The following is an 18275-nucleotide window of genomic DNA, read 5'->3' as shown; positions in this document are numbered from 1 at the left end:
TGGTCATATTTCTGGAAAATTCTGGTAATTCTAATGGAAAAATGAGAAAAAAAACCCCATTAATTATTGTATCCTAACAAATGTCAGAGGCTGAAATCTTCCAGTCAGCGTTCAGACGGGCGAGTCTGCTGCTTAAACCCAGGCTTTTAAAAACATGAATAAATATATTATTAGGCTCTTTTTAAAGGTTTATGACAGCAGGAAAAATGAGCCAAAGTGCAGTTCACGTATTAATGGTTAAAAAAATAAAAACATGTACAAGATTTCTCCAACCTTATCCTGCTAAACGTGACAATCAGCCAACATTCACGCTCATGCATCGTCACTGAAAGCAGAAACACCTCAATTATAAGCTTCTGGATCCTCGTTCTTCTTCTACACCCCCACAAACATGTCAGAAGGTAAAGTGCCTCCATGAAAACGCAACAAAACTTGAATTTGTGAAAACTAAATGTAAGAAAACGAGATTGCATGAACAGCACAGTTCCAGCGAAGGAACAACATCCATCTGCGTGAAATGCTTCACTTCTGTCCGCCGTCTTCCCTTTTAAGACCATAGGTTGGAAACTGGTTTGGTTGTATGGCTTTGAGACACTTAAAAGATGAATTATTCATAAGGATGGTACAGAAACAGAAGCCAATGTTCATTTGTATGTGTAGAAAAGTCAAAGTTAAGGTTTGGTCTGACAGAGTGTGTAAGGTTCGCAGTGACAAAGCAACTGTTGCCGTGTTTAATGGACGCTGTTCTCCACACCCAGGAGGCCTGAGCTGCAGCCTTTAGTGCCAGAAGCTGCAGCTTAAAGCAGATGAAAAGGGTCCGTGGGAGTTCAGGGGAACATGTTTGCAAACAGCAGCCATGCAGAGGTCGGAGATTTCAGCTGTCATCTGCTGGGAAGAGCAACTAAAGCACAAAGACTTGCTTCGGCTCTGTAGCCATAATCACTTGTGTGAAAACATGCCTTCACACTGGGAGGGGAAAAAGCCTCGGAAACAACGGCGGGTGAGATGTTCCAGCTTTAATCCGCCAGAAACGGAGCAGTTTGTGTGCAAGCGAAGCAGAAAAGCTGCTGGTAGAAACTCCTGATAACAGCTGCCTCCCAAACGGGACAATCACATCTTCTTTTACTGGTTTTGGCATCAGGAAGTCGTTTTAAGTGTCTGAATGGCAGAGTCTTGTCAGCTGATTACTCTGATCGCTGCTTCCCAGTGAGAGCATGAGGCAAAACTTACTGACCACAGCTTCAATCAATCAATAAATACTTTTTTTTTTTCTTTTGTTTTTAAAGAAAAAGCCTCATTTTCTGACTAGTGCAAACTTCTTGTGATAATGGCCACGGTGCTCTCCACACACACACATCCAGGTTCCTCCTTGTGCACGTCGTAAAAAGCTCGCTTTCTATTTTTGCTGCACTACAAGGCTGCTTTCTGTTTTTATGAACTGATTGAAAAGGTGAAAATAAAGGCACAGATTTCTAAACTTAGTCGTCTCCCTCCCGCCTGCTTCACCAGCAGCTCGGAGAGGCTTCCAGCAGACTGTCGACTCAGATCTCCATCAATACTTTGCTGCTCAGGAGCCGACTGTGAGCTTCAGCCTTGATATGTCAATCTAGTCTTCCTTCCTCTTCCTCTTCCTCTTCCTCCCTCCAGAGACTTCTCACAATCGCACTCCTCCATCAGGAGAAAGAAACATGAAAAGAAGAAGAAGCAGCAGCAGCTACTTTAAACCGGATCCATTTATAGTTCGCTGCGTAAAAGTCCGGACAGACACTGGGAATGTGATACAGAGGAGGGGGTGGGTGGGGTTGGAGGTTACTGTAGCTCTCTGTTATAAGTTTTGTTAATGGCTCAGAAATCATGTCAAACCAACAGATTGTGATCAAACTGAATGATTGTTGACTGTTTTTAGTGATCAGGAGTTCAGACTGACTCGTTTTTCCTCACATCTGACGTTCATGACTTCTGATCTGCCACAAACACTCGGACCAGTTTTACTTTCCACGTCAGAAAAAGCTTGAAATTTTACTTTTTTTACGTTCTTCGTGTCTAAATCCAAACCTGCAGGAATCAGTCTGAGCTGGATGATCGTCCGTCTGACTATCAGTGAATCTGAGGACATTTAATCACTCAGACGTGGAGATTTGACAACATCTGCACGCGCTGGGGGATGAAACGAGCGTCCCTTAGCGCCGTCGCAGCAGCCTCCTACAACCAGCCACGATGACAACAGATGACGACTCGCACACACTCAGAGGAAATCTCTAAAAAGCACACACACACCCACACACACACACACAATGCGTTTCACACACGGAGTTCATGGCTGCCACAAAGAGACGGAAGAAAAGCGCCGCTGCAGTGCATTCTGGGGATTTCAGTCAGTATTTACAGTCAATAATGCATCAGTTTTTTGTTTTTTTTAAATTTACACACATTATCAGCTCCTCCTGTCCTGCAGCTGCGTCCCGTCTGTCAGTCAGTACTCCCACTCGTCCGTCTTCATGTCCAGGTAGCTGAGAATGTTCTGGGCGAACTTCACCGCCTGCTTCCGGGCCACCTTGGTTCCCTCGTTGCCTTGTGGGTCCACGGCGTCCAGCGCCAGCAGCTGTTTGGTCAGCAGCTCCTCCAGGATCATGTAGCTCTTATCGGCCCGCTTCCCGTCGAAGCCCAGAACCTGGGCCTGGAGGTCAGACAGGCTCCCCAAGACCATCCACACGGCCCGGTGCGGTGGGTACTCGTCAGGCCCGGGGTGGCGGGTCGCCAAGGCCTCGCGTAGGTCCAGAAAGGTGATGATGGCCTGGACCTCCACCACGGCGCGGCGGCGGGCCTCTCTGATGCACGGGTTCTTGGCCGTGTCCACCTGATCCAGGTGCGTGAGGAGACTCTGCAGCTCGGCTTTGGGCCTGAAGCCAAGGTCGCCCATGGCGCAGTGTCGCAGGACGCCCTCTCGCAGGTGGTTGACGTGAGCTCGGACCGCCTCAATCTCACGGATGGAATTATTCTGCGCCAGATCATACCTGCAGAAACAAACATGGAGTCAAACTCTGTCATGATGAAGATTAACAGCAGATGTATGAGATAAAGTCCTGACACGCTGGGACGATGTGTCCCAACACGTCAATAAACAGCTGAACCTCGTATGAAGCCAGATTTCACTCCCTGCAGAACGTAAACAACATATTTTGGTGGAAAATATCTGATGCAACACATCTGCGAAAGGTTGGAAGAGTAACTGGTGCCAACCAGAAAGAACTGGAAGAACTAATTGGGTTAATTTTCTACAGACCAGTAGCATGACTGGGAATGAAAGGAGCATTTCAGAGAGGTAGAGTCTTTCACATGGAAGGATTGATGCAATGCAGACACAAAACAGGATTAAAAAGCCAGAAATTCACTGAACAACACAAAGTTTACTGGTCTGATGCTCATTCAGAGCTTTGCCCCCCCAACATCCGTTTGATCTGGGCAGGATGGAAAGAGAGGAAGTAGAGGAGGCGGGGCCAGACTAAAGCCTGGAAGAAAGAGGACTTATTACACTGATCCAGCTCAAGTCAACACAGTAAACATGTAGTTTGAGTTTTGACAGACTGATGAAATGTCAGCGATAGACCGTTAGACTCGGTCCGATTGGGGACTTGGCTCAGTTGTAGGGGGGTGTATCCAGGGCTGGATTAAAAGTGCACAGGCCCCTGGGCCCAGAGTGTTCCAGGGGCCCCCTTCCCCACCGCAACATTGTGAAAATTGTGAATGAAACACTGTGAAACAACATTTCTAACATCTCTCAGCCAGTGGAACCAATAGCAACACACTGGATACTGTGGTGTAACTATCTGGCTTTTATATACATTTAGTTTTATGTCCAAACTGCTGGTGTTTTCCCTACGTGGTCCCCACATGGGCCCCAAGTGGTTGTGGACCCCTGGGCTTGTGTCCATAATGCCCATTGGAAAATCCGGTTTTGGGTGTATCCATGCGGACCGAGATCGTGTTCACGCTGCACTTTGGTCAAACCAGCCAAACCATTAGAATAATAAATCTCCATTCCCACCAGAGGTGGCGCTGCACTGGTATTTAGCAAAAGAGGACAAGACCAGCGTGAAGAAGAAAACTCCTCCACCTGCGAGTTAAACATGGAGACGAAACTATGGCTATTTTGGGTTTTTATTGTGTCTTATGCAAGTATACTGCAGAAATACACTGCAACAATGGACGCAGTATGAACACCAGATGAGGCAGAGGACCCTTAACGCCATCGCTATGGATTTACCATAGAGTGTATATAAAAAGATGGGCGGAGTCTCCGTGACATCAGGTTTCTGAAGAGCTGAATTGAAGCTCGGTGGGCGGTTCCTACCATCGCCATCTTGACAGGGGCATGTGTGTCATCTCACCCGGAAAATACAAATATGGGCAAAGAGGTGGAGCTGAGAGCGTCATGGTGGATGATTGACATCAAGCGAACTCCGAGCTGCCTGTAGCTAAGAGCTAACCTGGAGATAACAGGAGCTAACCAGCTAATGGAGGTAAGGTGACACTAAGTCACGTTTACCAGCTAAAAACCACGGTTGTTCTACGTTCTTCTGACTTGAAGTGGGAGATCAGGTGCCTGTCAATCAAAAGGACACATCCCTAAATATGCCGAACTTCGAGATTAAATTACTTTTAAACAGGCAAGTTAGAAAAAAATTCACCCCCCCCCCCCACCCCACAGTTGTCATGAAGGTAAACCTGACCTATTAAACCTAAAATGGATTTTTGAACCAAGCTGTAAACATGTTTATTTCTGCTGTAAACATGTTTATTTCTGCTGTAAACATGTTTATTTCGGCTGTAAAAATGTTTATTTCTGCTGTAAACATGTTTATTTCTGCTGTAAACATGTTTATTTCTGCTGTGAAGTTGGTCTTTTTAACATGGGAGTCTATGGGGATTCGCTTTGTTTTGCAGCCCCTAGTGGATGAAGGGGGAACTGCAGTTTTATTCATTTCTGCTTAGGCTTCCCTTTTAACCGCCGGAGGCTCCGTCCATCTTTCATCTACAGTCTATGGTATTTACCTACAATGCAACACTACGTCAAATGCAGAAAGTGACTTTTTTTGTAGTCCACTTCCTGTATTTGGTCCGCTTGAAATGAACAGAGACCTGAATTTGTAGGCAGACAGAGTCCGCTTGTTTAATCTGAATCAGAATTTGTTTGGCGCGTTCACATTTCCCCAAACAAAATGGGCTCTCCGAGCAAACGGACTCGGATTCAGATAAAAAAAGGCTGATGTGAATGTGCCCTTAGAAACTATGTGTGTGTGTTTGATTCACAGCATCTTTGCCGTAAACATCTCCGCTTGGTTTGTGACTCCAACCAGCAAAAACAAACTAAACAACAAACCCAGTTAGATGAACTTTACACCTCAGAGGAAACCTTTATCTATATAATGAAATGAAAAATGACATATAATACACACTCCCTGCACAAGGAGTGCGAGTCCTCAGGGTGGCGCTACTGAGCAGCCTGGCAAAGGAACAAGATATCAAAAAGTTTTATTAATTCTTTGTATCCCCAACGCGTAGTTGTAGTCTGACTTGCTTGTCAGAGTGAAGGCTGAATGCAGATGGTTAAACACTGCTGAGTTTTGCACAATGACGGACGTTTTAGTGTGTTTTAGTGTGTTTTGTTTGCAAGACGATATAAAATCTATAAATCCTCAGCAGGGAAATCCTCGAGCACCAGCAATAAGACAGAAAGGATCAGAAGTGGCAGGAAAATAAACAAACTACTTTTATCAGTGTGTGCTGATGAGACCAAAGACAAATTTCCTGCCATGGCGGGGCAATGAAGTCTTCTATTGTACCGTTTCATCGTTTCCCTGAACAATCCTTGAAATTCACGGCCTCCGTGGGATGAATAAATGTCTAGTTGTGTTTATTTACCGTCCAAATCCAAACATCACAAAGCAGAATTTCTCTCAACAAGCTGCACAGCTAACGATTCGTCCGTGAGCCTCTCCCACATCTTCCCACCATCCGTCATAAAAAACAGAAAAACAACCCATCAATGCCATCTGATCCTTGCTCATCACCCCGCTCCATGATGAATCTGCACGGTTTCCAGCTCAGAGCACAGAAGAAGAACAGGAAAGCGACAACAACATCAAGCTGGAGCGTAAAGAACAACATGGTGGACTGAGTTTAGCAGAGAAGTCCAGTCAGTCTGTCTACATAACGCAGCTCTTTGTGGGAATCTCTGCTGTCAAATATAACACGGCTTTTAATAGAACATATTCAGCAAATACATTATAGTTGTTAGTCTCATGAATCTTTAATAAGTCAGATGAAGTCTGAAGTGCAAAAGGTTGAATAAACTGATAGATCTTATAGAGCATGTTGCAGGTTTGAAGCCTTTAAATCAATATGCAGAAAAATATTGTAGGGGCCGATGCTGAATGTTGACTAAAAATAAACTTGGTACTGAAAGGGTGTCTGAATTTAAGCTTTAAGGAGTTTTCATTGATGAAACTTAAAATGGAAAAAAGAAAATTTGTAAAAAATTGCTACGTTGAGCAAAGTTTACTAATTGTTGAATTATAAGGCAATGAGAATTATTTTATGTGCTTTTATTTTGTCATACTTTATGTATTATGTATGTACTTTATGTATTGTTTGGAGGTATGGGGTAGTTCCAATACTACTGATCTAAAGGCCATTATTTATTTTACAAAAGGGGCAAATAATCATTATAAAAAAAAAAAAAATAACCAAGCTGCTCCCCAATAACACACAACGGGTAGTTTTGAAGTCAGGACTGCTAAAATAGCAGTTGTGCTGAAAATATTATCAGTTATGCAAAAAACATTTCTTGTTGCCATAGGGACTGCAAACTTTTTTTTTTTATTGTAAAATGATGAAATAAATCGACAAAGTAGTGACTTTAAACACCCTTTTGCAAGAAATACACTCAAGTAAATGTTTCAGTGGTTGGCGTAAAACAATGGAAGTAAAGTTTTTCTCTATTTAAATAAAGAGTACAGACTAAAAATGTATGGAAAGAATAGTTAAAATGGGAAAAAAAAGTATTTCTTATCTGTGTTTGTGCTCTGAGTGTTTGCCATAGATGAGGCCATCCAGTTGGTTCATTTTGAAATGAGGAAAGGAGGGATAAATACGATTCATTCTTCTTCCTTCTACGATTTATTTTCCTTTTTTTTTTTTTTACATTGAATGTACTACAACTGTTGTATTAGAATTATTGTCAATCTGGAGTCATTTCTGTTGTTTTTTCCCCCAGAATTTAATGCTTTACTGCTGAATCTTAAACTGCAGGACAGGAAGTGACGTATACAGATTTACAAATCGACGTCCATCCTTCTGCACGGACAATAAACGTTTAGACCAGGATGATTCTACAGCGTCGGGGACACCTACCTGCGCGTGTCGTCTCCCTCCCCCTCCAGGTCCAGGTGCTTCAGGAGCCCGTTTATCTCCTCCACAACCTGCTTCCTGTAGTTTCTGATCACGGCGTTCCCAGAGACGTCCAGAGCGTCCAGTTCCACCTGCATCTCCGTCAGGATCCGCGACAGGTGTGCACAGCTGTCCCTCCCGCTCAGGCCCATCAGCAGAGCTACGAGCTGACTGCGAGCCACGCTCACCTTCACCATCACCTGGTTGATGCAGTGCACTGCCTCGTGGGTTTCCCCCGACAGCGGCAGGGAGAGGGTCTGCTGCTGCGTGCGTCCCTCCAGCACGTCCTGCACGGCGCACAAGCGCGTCAGAGCCCGGTAGCGCGCTTTGCGGAGCGGCACCCTCCCTTCGGTCTTGACCTGGGTAAGCCTCAACACGAGCTCCTGCAGGGCGTCCACCAGCTCGTCGCTGATCTCCGCCACGCCGCCGGCTCGCTGCGGAGCCACAACGCGCTCGTCCACCAGCTGCCGCGCCTCGTTGCTCAGCTTCTCGATGGCCTGGCGGGACGGATGGGAGGCGTTCTCCTCCAGGTAGCGCAGGAGGCCCTCCACGTCCTGCGCCGCTCTCTTACGCGCCCCTTGCAGCTCGGGTTTTCCCTCCGTGTCCACCTGGTCCACCTCCAGCTGCAGCTGGGTCAGCTCGCGCTCCAGACGCTTGTACTCCCGGTCGTTCTGCAGGCCACTGAAAGTGCACACCTGCGGCCCCAGAGAGGACACCTCCTTGTGGATCTCGTACAGCCGCATCATGGCGGGATGCTGCGAATGATACGGCTGCTGTTGCTCCATCGGATGCTGTCGCTGTTCTTGTGGGCCACCATGGTCCATCCTCTTCCCACCATCAAAGGGCTTCCCGAAGAGGCTGGAAAGAAAGAATCAGAATGAAAGAAAAGTCAGAAAATAGAGGAACAAGAAGCAACGGAGCCTCGGCGGAGCGATCGTTCATACTATACCAGTCTGTACTGGTTAATTAGGACCTCAGACTCCAGTCTGGCGCCTTGTCAGAGCTGTGAAGACGAACTCAGTAACCTCCACGATGCATTAAAATCTCCACACAGTCCAGAGGAGCTATTAACACATCTGGAAAGGAAAGTTACCATTTCATCTCTCTTCTTGACGAGATTTTTTTCTCTGTCTGACATGATTTACCTACAGTTAGGATTAAACATGTATCAAAGGCGGTGTGTTTAATCCTGGGAGACGTGTAGTAAAACTACCAAAGTGTCAGAATCAGGATCTGTGTTAAATTCTAGGGGTGGGAAAATCAAATCGAAAATCGGGATTTTTTTGCTTCACAATTTTAAAATCAATTTTTTGTTTCAAAAATTTTTTTTTTCAATCCATCACAAAATTTAGGTCATTTTTATTGTTTTTATTGATCTTTTAACTTGTCTTCTTGGGCATTATAGCAGCAGAATGATGGTCTGGTGTTTTTTTTCTCAATTGAAATTTTAAAAAAATGAGCAAAAACAAAAAAAAGTTTTATACATTTCTTTTGCTTTTAATCTACAAAAATTAGCAATGTCGAAGAATTGTGAGATTCGCAATTTAAATAGAATCGGCGCCCAAAGAATCGGAATCGAATTGAATTGGGATAAAAGCATATCGTCACAGCCCTAATGAATTCACCTAGAAAACCATGCAGACATGTAAATACGTCCTCCTAACAGAAAACCACAAGCAGCTCGGTTCAGGACGGAGTAAAGTAACGTCTGATGAGGAGATGAACAGAAGTACAGAGGAAGTAGATATTTTAACCCTTTAAACTCCAAGATGATTTTCAGATTTTTTAAAATTTGATTTAATGTAAAAATGCATGAAGAAGCTGAAGCACTTTAATCCCAGTCAGCATCCAGACACGTCTTTCAGGACAGCCTCAGTTGACTGCAATTAATTTTAGCATAAAAACCAACTAAATAACAAAACATCTTCTTTCTAGCTGCACTTTGTGGAAATATCACTGTTCGCCCAAATCTTGGCTTTCAGGAGAAAAAATATTGTCACTGAAATAAACACACAACAGGAACAATGACATATTTACACTTTTTCCTCATTTATTTATGCTACTATTATCTCCTCTTCACAGAAGCTGCTTTTTGTCTCCATCTGCCTGCTTTATTCCAGCCAGAAAGGATCATTTCTTTTCTTTTCAGACAGACATAGAAGCTTCTGGTCACTGATTGGACACAATTTAAGCTCTGATTGGTGGAAGTTTTGACAGGAAGCGGTAGCAGTAACTGCAGAACAATACGAGCCTTCAAGTCAGTCGCCAAAACACCAGAAAAGTCTCCAATAACTCCAGTAAAAGCTGCAAGATTTGTCGCTAGTCGCTTTCAACAAAAAAAGTCCTCAGATTTAGCGAGAAAGTTTCCAAGTTGGCAACAGTGTCTGAATGAAAGCAAAGCGGCTGTGGGAGGAGTTTACAGCACAGCGCTGCAACGCCAGAGACGCTCGATTAGCAGCTGAAGACAGCAGGAGAGGAAACTGCAGGGAGAAAAATAATCACACCCTTTTATTTTCGATGATCACTGAAAACCCAGATCGTAATTGAGATAAAAATCCGATTAATCACCCTGCTCCAGGAAGGGGGCCCCTGGAACACTCTGGGCCCAGGGGCCTGTGCACTTTTAATCCGGCCCTGCTGGTTGTGCAGAAAACACATGAAGGTGATTATGATGTACTAAAGACTAACGTCGAAGGACGATGTGTTGTTACTTCAGTTTGCATGCAACTCTGTCAGACCATCCAACTCTGACATGTTCTGGCCTTCAGCTGCGTTTTCACCACAATCTATAATAGGCCCAGTGTCACACAGTCAACCGCTCATATCTCCTCTACTTTATAAAAAAGACAAAGATATAAACTAATAGTTTGATTTATCAAAACTCGTTATAATTAATTTGATTAATAACACGTTTACTTCACTTTAAAGTTATCTGTTTAGCCTCCTTAAAGTAGCGCTAAGCAGCTTTCTGACCTTAAAAACGTGTGTTTGATGACACAATGACATATTATGTAGATTTCTGGAGCTGCCGTTGCTTTATGGCATCATGTCAACACACTGTTAATGCACATCGTGGCTCAGAAGAAAACAGGAAAAGAGAGAGAAAGAGGGACAGAACTAAATTGAAAACAACGGTGAACATCTGACTTTTACTGGCTGGACAGATCTCAGAGAAGAGACAGGATGTAGACAGATGCTGAATTAGCCGTTGATAGGGGGTGCTGCTCAAAAAAAGGCTGCAAATTTTCAGTAGTTTGGGCTTTAAAGGGTCAGATGAAAAATGTTATAATCATTTCTTGGACCAGCTGTTAAATGATTAAATTTAAACTAAATAAATTAGTTTTCCTTAGTTAGTTGTGTGTAGTGAAAAAAGATACATTTTGAATTTACAGTATTTATACAATTAATAATGACAAAACTGAAAAAATTTAAAGAAAAAACTGCCTGACTAATTTTGTGTATAGTCTTTTCATTAGATGCCAGAATAATGAAATGTCAACCTATCCAGGGTCGGCAACATGAGGGGCTCCGACGTGATGAGGGGAGAATTCACAGCAGTGTTTTCATATGAATCCAAGTCTGTTTACTTAAAAGTCGCTTTGTTTGGGGTGTTTTTAGCTTGTTCAAACAAAATCTGATTTAAAAAAAAAAAATCACTCAGACCAGCCTACAAACGCAGGTCTCTGTCAGCTTCAAGCAGACCAAATACACGAAGCGGACTGCAACACAAAGTGCATTGTAGGTTCAGCGCAAGCAGAAACCTCCGGTGGTTAAAAGTGAAGCTGATGCAGTTCCCCCTTCATCCACTAGGGGCTCCAAAACAGAACGAATCCCCATAGACTCCCATGTTAACCAGCTTCACAGCAGAAATAAACATGTTTACAGCCTGGTTCAAAAATCCAGGCAAGTAAAAGGCATTAGATGAATTAGATTTATCCTTACTAACCACCTAATCTGGTTGTTAAAGAGAAATTGCGTCAGTTAATTTCACTATTTTTTTAATCTATAGATTTATCTAACCAGTTACAAAAAATGGAGGAGGAAAAATTTGTTCCGAAGAAAAATAGCACAGGATCCATCATCTGGCGGTGGTTTGGATACCTGTTACGACCCCCGATGGAGTTTTCCCAGGGGTACAAAGAGGTGGCAACATTAACAAGAGAAAAACAGGAAGATGCAAAATATGAAAGCTTTATTTAGGACCAACTAATCCTTAAAAAGCATCAAAAGTCTCAAACCAAAAGCCAAAACAATCCCAACAACAAAAGCATAAACCAAAGCTGAAGCCAACCCACTGATAATCACAAAAATGTTCAAAACAGCCCAACAACCAGTCAAACTCATTCGCTGTCAGTAAAGGAGTGGCAAGCTGTGGCACCAAGGCTCTACCAAACACAGCTGCCACAAACGAAGGTCGGCGACAGCCTTTATTCTGGTGCTCAGCAGAAGGTCCGGCCAATCAAGGGTAGGTGGGCGTGTAGGCAACCAATCAGCATCCAACACATCAGTCTGAGAGCAGTGCCAAGAAGAAAACCAGAGGATGTTGACCAAACAACTGTCGTATGCAAAGTATGTCCGCAAAAGTGTCGCCACAAAGGTAGTAGTACCATAAATTTAAAATTACATGTTTCTGACACTCTTTAACTGTTTAATAAATACAGTTTTGATCAATTTGCTTTGTTACAAGTTCATCCTTTTGGCATGAATGTTTAAAATCAGCATATCTTTATGCAGTATGAACAATTTAATGGAGACACAAAATCATCTTACTGATGTGATTGTACGCATCAAAGCATTAATTCAAGGCTAAGGTAAGTATCGACAGATATATATCGTATATCGCCATAAAAATATTAGGATATTACTAAAAGGTCATATTGCCCAGCCCTAGTTTGAATGTTTAAAAATAAATGAGTAGTAAGCTGTTAAGCTTGAATTATATAATAAACTGGTTCAGGAGTCGTTCTTTTAACTTACTAAAGGACATTATGTTGTGTCTGATCAGGGGGACATTCATACGATGCAAATGAAGAGAGTGGGGTTAAACATACTGGAACCTGTAAAAAGAGCTGCGTCAACTGGAAGCACAGATGGAAATAATCGTGACCAATTGAAAATGTTATTGACAGATTATTTGACTATAAAAAATAATTGTTAGTTGGAGCCCTAAACAGGGCTGTAAGTTAAAGGGACACATTTCTTCTAAATCACACAAACAGACTGATTTTATCAGTAAATATCGCTGCTTTGGTGGACGATCTCTTTTAAACAAAACAACAGGGAAGTAAAAAATGTTAAGCGGAAATTTGAACTGAACAAACTGAGCAGACACACTTTCTATTTAACTCGGAGAAAAAAGGTAAAGTTGTCAGTAAAGCTTGAAGTTATAAGGAAAACATACAATATACCCAGTTAAATTCTGCTATGATACGACATGCGATTTCTAAACGAATCCTTCAGCATAAAGTGCGAATTTTAGGAAGATTAATGAAGGCTGAATTCCACTTCTGCACCGGCGCATGCTGGTAACTTACAGAATATACACAAGAACCAGAAATACCACTAAATGGAACGCAGCCCCTCAAGTCGAAATGTTTCTGCAATGTGGAGACGAAACACGTTGACACGCTGACATAAACATAAACATGATGTGCATTTCTAGTTACCAGCAATCCGTCTTAAATGCACCAATTTAAAATATATCACAAGATATTAATGATCTAAAACCTGTAAGCTACAGTTAACGTTGCATTTAAGCACCATGGTGCTTTGGAAATCTCTCAAAAATATGATTTTCTGGTTGCTATTAAAGACATGCACATTAAATAAATTTAACAGAATAATAATCTATTTATACTAAAACTGAATATTAATCCAGACCGTTGTGACAGCTCTGAAGCTCCATTTTCAGGTACACAATACTTCTCAGAAACATATTTTAGGTGCATATCGAGTCTGTTTTAAGACAATTCTTTTGTTTTATTGTGCCATCTACGCTCCAAGCAGCACATCTGTATGACTCTGATGCAGAATGCAGCTTTGCTGTTGTGACACTCTGGATAACCCTGTTGCCTTTTGCATTATAATTATTATTATTATTTAACATTTATTTATCGAAGAATAATCCCTTGAGATGCACCGTCTTCTAAATAAAAGCAACAAGCAAAACATTCTGAAGGTTCACACTCGACTCCATGACTTTCCCTGCTCTAGAAAAAAGCCTCACTAGTAACATATACTGACACTGCAGCCCAGATGACACGGTCAACTAGAAAAGCAAAGCAGATGTGGAGCTTAAATGTTGGTGTAGTTACAGCTGATCCAGCTGTGCTCTGAGCTCAGACTGTTACAAAGGAGGGAGAGCGGAGGACACGGATCGGAGACATCAAAGTAAACGTTCAACATGGTCAGGATCAGGGCCGGATTAAAAGTGTGCAGGCCCCTGGGCTCAGAGTGTTCCAGGGGCCCCCTTCTCCACCACAACATTGTAAAAATTGTGAATGATACACTGTGAAACAGCATTTCTAACATCTCTCAGCCAGTGGTACCAGTAGCAATACACTAGACCCTCCCTGCGTTTACATGGGATTTTTAATTCCTCTATAATTCAGAATAAAAATTAATTCTAAACTGATGAAAAACGACCATGTAAACACTTAATTCCTAATGCTAATTTTTATTCAGAATTAAACTTAATTCCGATGTAAGCGTCTGGTTTATTCGCATTTTAATTCCGACCTATTTAATTCCTCCGTCATGTAAACCTTCATTCCGCTCTAAGTTAATTCTGGTCGTTCTGAGCATGCTCGTTACCTTGTCCTGTCCCGATGACGCGCGTTGTTTTGCCTCCCGTGTTCGGTGGTCTATCCTTCTTCTCCTTCTCAGTTGCTGCAGAGAGTGAAGTAGTATGCTCGTGTTGAGCTGCTACTTCACATTTATAATAAAAATAGCGGTGAAACTGGAACTTATGTAGTTTATACAAGTTACGACTGAAAAGACGAGAAGCAGGGAGCCAACTTTGTATATTTCCAGTATACGTCATACGTCACTCTGTCCAATCAGAACCCTTCCCAACCCGCCGCTCTAAAGAGGAATTAAGTAAGGACGTGTTTCATGTAAACCTCCATTCGGAATTATTATTTTCATGTAAACTCGTAGGAGAATACGTTAATTCCGAATTATTAATTAGTAATTAAAAAACACCATGTAACCGTAGCCACTGTGGTGCAACTATCTGGCTTTTGTGTACATTCTGTTTCATGTCCAAACTGCTGGTATTTGCCCCACATGGGTCCCAAGTGGACGTGGGCCCCTGGGCCTGTGCTCATAATGCCCACTGGAAAATCCGGCCTTGTTTAGGATGAAGACTATGCAAATGATTTAAGGCAGAGGTGCCCAAGTCTGGTCCTGGAGATCTACCATCCTGCTGTTTTTAGGTGCAACCTTTCTCCAACACACCTGAATGAAATAAGTGTCGCGTTAGCAGCCCGCTGCAGAGCTGAATGACATGCAGAAGAGGAATTCAGCTGTTTGACTCAGCTGTGCTGGACAGGGGTTGTTGCGTCTAAAGGTTGCAGGATGGTAGATCTCGAGGACTGGACTTGGGCACCCCTGATTTAAGGGTACAGAGGTTGCATGACTCGCCAGAACACAGTGCAGAAATACTGCAATCCATATTATAATGTTTTGTTATCCACAGCACGAATAACGCTTATTAGAAGAGACAGGATTATGTATCAGCATTCCCTAAAGTACTTTTATGTAAGAGGGCGAGGGGCTGGGCATTTCCAGAATAGTGGATGAGCGCACGCCAAGCCAGAGCTTCCAGTTCTGAGTATTTATTAGGATAATCTCAGCAAAATCCAACCCAGCCTAGCAAACACCTCCTCCCTTATATTTTTTTGATGAAGTCAAACTAAGAAGGAAAAACGAGCTGTGACTGATGATGTGGTCAGGCAGGAGTAGGATGGGGAGCAAGCGGTCCTTCCTTCCAGTGACTCACACAGCATGAAGGGCTGCAGGTAGCATGCAACATCCACGACCACCTGCAGGCACGTGCATTATCCCTCCATCTGTGCACATCAGCACACATGTACCAACCCCAGCTACCAACCCCAGAAGCTGCCAGCTGCATCCCTGCGTGCACAGCATCCTCCCAGCATCGTCATCTCTCACCTTTTCAAGACTCCAAACACATTGGCGCACATTTTCACCAATGTCTGTTTCCATCAGCCGACAGCGAGACGGATGTTGGAGAAAAATGGGCCTCCGAGGTGAAATCTCGGGGATGTCCGCGGAGGAGAGGCGATGCTCCGGTCAGCTTCAGCACCAAACCTCCGACTGTCACCGCCTGACTGCGGTAGGGCTGCTGTCGCCCCTCCCACCGCCCCAACCAGCCTCTTCCTCCTCTCTGCTTTAAAACCACTTGGTTCAAACATTAAAAACCCCACGGAAACGTGGATAAATAACGTTTAAATGTGGAATTCGAGTCCAGAAAAGCAGCGATGCACTCTGCAAAAAGCCATTGTGTTTGTGTTCATGATCAGCTGACTCTGACCCCGCCTTGGGTCAAATAACTTCATTTGTTCTAAGGTTTAAAACATCAGCACCAACCAGAAACTTAATATCTTCCTTCTTACCTGCATAGCCAACGTACAGCCATCAGAATTCTTGCTGAAAAGTCGGAATTCCTGCTGAAAAGTCAGAATTCCTGCTGAAAAGTAGCTTCGCTGATTAAAGCTGAACATTAGCCCACCTACTTTCCTGCTCACACTATTACACTTTCACGGAGTTAAACTAATCTATACAAGCCCCTGTTATAACACTTTATTTTTATTTGTAATCTATTTAGTACTAAATGCTGACTTGAATGATTAAAACTAGATAGACTGCACAGGAAAGTATATAAACGTGTTTTATTATTGAATAACTATTTTAATCGTTCATGCGCAGAGTAAGTTTTTGTCGTCCAATCTTGAGTGCGCTCGATTTATCCGCAGGAATTGCACGGAGCAGCAAAAAATAAAGGCGGTGAAAAATAAAACAGAACTGTAAAAACAATGACAACATTTTAAAAGAAGCACAAATGACAAATTCCCAGGAAATATACTATAACTAAACGGTGGTAATGTGAATAGTTAATAAAAAGTAATGACGAGTTATGTTTATTATTTCATTCAGATACTGTGGTGCATTTTATTTTTATTTTCTGTTTTTTTCCATTGTGTTTTTGTATTTTTTATTTTCTAAATGTCTTATGGTGTGGTGAAATTTCAGGCATATCTTGTAAACAAAGAAAACAGAGCATGAAAAGTTAAATATAGGCCGCAATATTTGTATATTTTGTGACTTTGAAACAGCCTTTTGTATAACATATAACTGTGGTTGTCAAATACAAAAAAACAAAAGCTATTAATTTGGAAAAGTTAGTTTTAATCTTTCGGTCCATTCTTTGCAAATAAATGCAGAGTCTTTGCAGTTTACATACATTTAATTTTTTTTTTTTTAAATGAAATACAGTACACATATTTTAAATAGTATCATTCCTATGCAAAGGTGTACAGTCCAGGTGCCGTTAAGTAAAAATCCTGCCATGTTTTTGGATATACTGTTGGGGAAAATTGTTATGGGTTTTGGTTTGAATTAAGTATTAGACATATATGCATTGATTTGCTGTGATCCTGCTGTGTTTTGTGTCAATGCACAAAGCTTTCTTTAAGTCATATGATCCTTGTCTGGAATGTGCAGACAAAGTCTGAGACAGGAAGAGTTTCCTGCAGGACATCTGTTTTTGTCAACTGCTTGGTTGACCAGTTGCTTAAGGTTAAAGGTCAGGAAGAGAATGATTGTTTTCTGTGGTCTGCCCAGCAACTAGGAGGAGTTAAGCATGGTTTATAATCGGGTGTTACTTCAGCATCTGCAGAGAGGGTTCTCTCTCCAAGCTCCAGCGTGTGCTTGTATTAGTTTATAATAAAATGTTCATTGTAAGAAGACAGTTGACTCTTAGATGTATTACAACTTCTCAAGACCAGAGTATTTTCCACCACAGTTTTTGGGGGCTCGTCCGGGATCCTGCGTCAGTCCGCCCAGGTTGGGGTTAGACGGGTTGGCCACCTGAATCCACAGATTCATCCTAAGAACCTCAATTAGAGAATTTCAGAGGACAGGACGTCTTTCTCCCACCCGTGGTCGACTACGCCAGGACTCCTTCTGAACCAGTGTGAAAAGACAATGGTGAGAAGTATTATTCTAAATTTACATTAATTTTCAGACTCAATCTGGAGTCAAACATTACTAGAAATTTATCACAAATTAATAATCAATATTTTAATTAATAATCACAATATTTTTCTGTTTTGTGGTCAATTGTCTTCATTATTCTCATTGTGACAGGGATTCTCCTCCTCAACTCCTCATCGAAAGAATAACTCAAGGGATAAGAGAATAACTTAAGACGAGATCAGGTTGACGTCATAAATAAAATCCTGTGAGTTTAAGTTAAGTTTAGGTTAAAGTTTAAGTTAAAAATCGTGAGTAACAAGACCAAGTCGTAAGTGCTGTGAGCTAGACGTAGCAAGACCAGACCAGTAAATCTTGTGAGTTACAAGACCAAGACCAGTAAATTAGTCAGTACGTCCTGTGAGCTCGAGAAGCAAGACCAGGCCAACCTTGAGTTAGAAAACTGAGAGGAAAGCCATCTTGAGTGAGGAGGAACAGAGAAGAAACTGTGTGGGCTGGTTTCTGGAGACATTGAGAATTTTGCCTGATAATTCTACAAAGGTGTGGGATTGACCCTCTGTGTACATCCGCTGCAAACAGAACTAGTT

General features: G+C 42.4%; 1 protein-coding gene across 1 annotated transcript; it reads right to left on the bottom strand.

The window, feature by feature from the left end:
* Positions 1–2473: 2473 nt before the first annotated feature.
* On the bottom strand, positions 2474–16202 carry bag5 (BCL2 associated athanogene 5; the record flags this gene model as incomplete). Its single annotated transcript, XM_079262508.1, has 3 exons — positions 16089–16202; positions 7414–8307; positions 2474–3014 (listed from the first exon to the last, which is right to left on the bottom strand). The coding sequence occupies exons 1-3, from the start codon at positions 16109–16111 to the stop codon at positions 2474–2476; spliced, it is 1458 nt and encodes a 485-aa protein (XP_079118634.1). The 5' UTR covers positions 16112–16202.
* Positions 16203–18275: the final 2073 nt, after the last annotated feature.

This window comes from Telmatherina bonti, assembly GCF_933228915.1.
Source record: "Telmatherina bonti genome assembly, chromosome: 22".
NCBI classification, from domain to species: domain Eukaryota; kingdom Metazoa; phylum Chordata; class Actinopteri; order Atheriniformes; family Telmatherinidae; genus Telmatherina; species Telmatherina bonti.
Note: the sequence above shows the minus strand (reverse complement) of the source record. Positions and strands in the feature narration are given on the sequence as shown.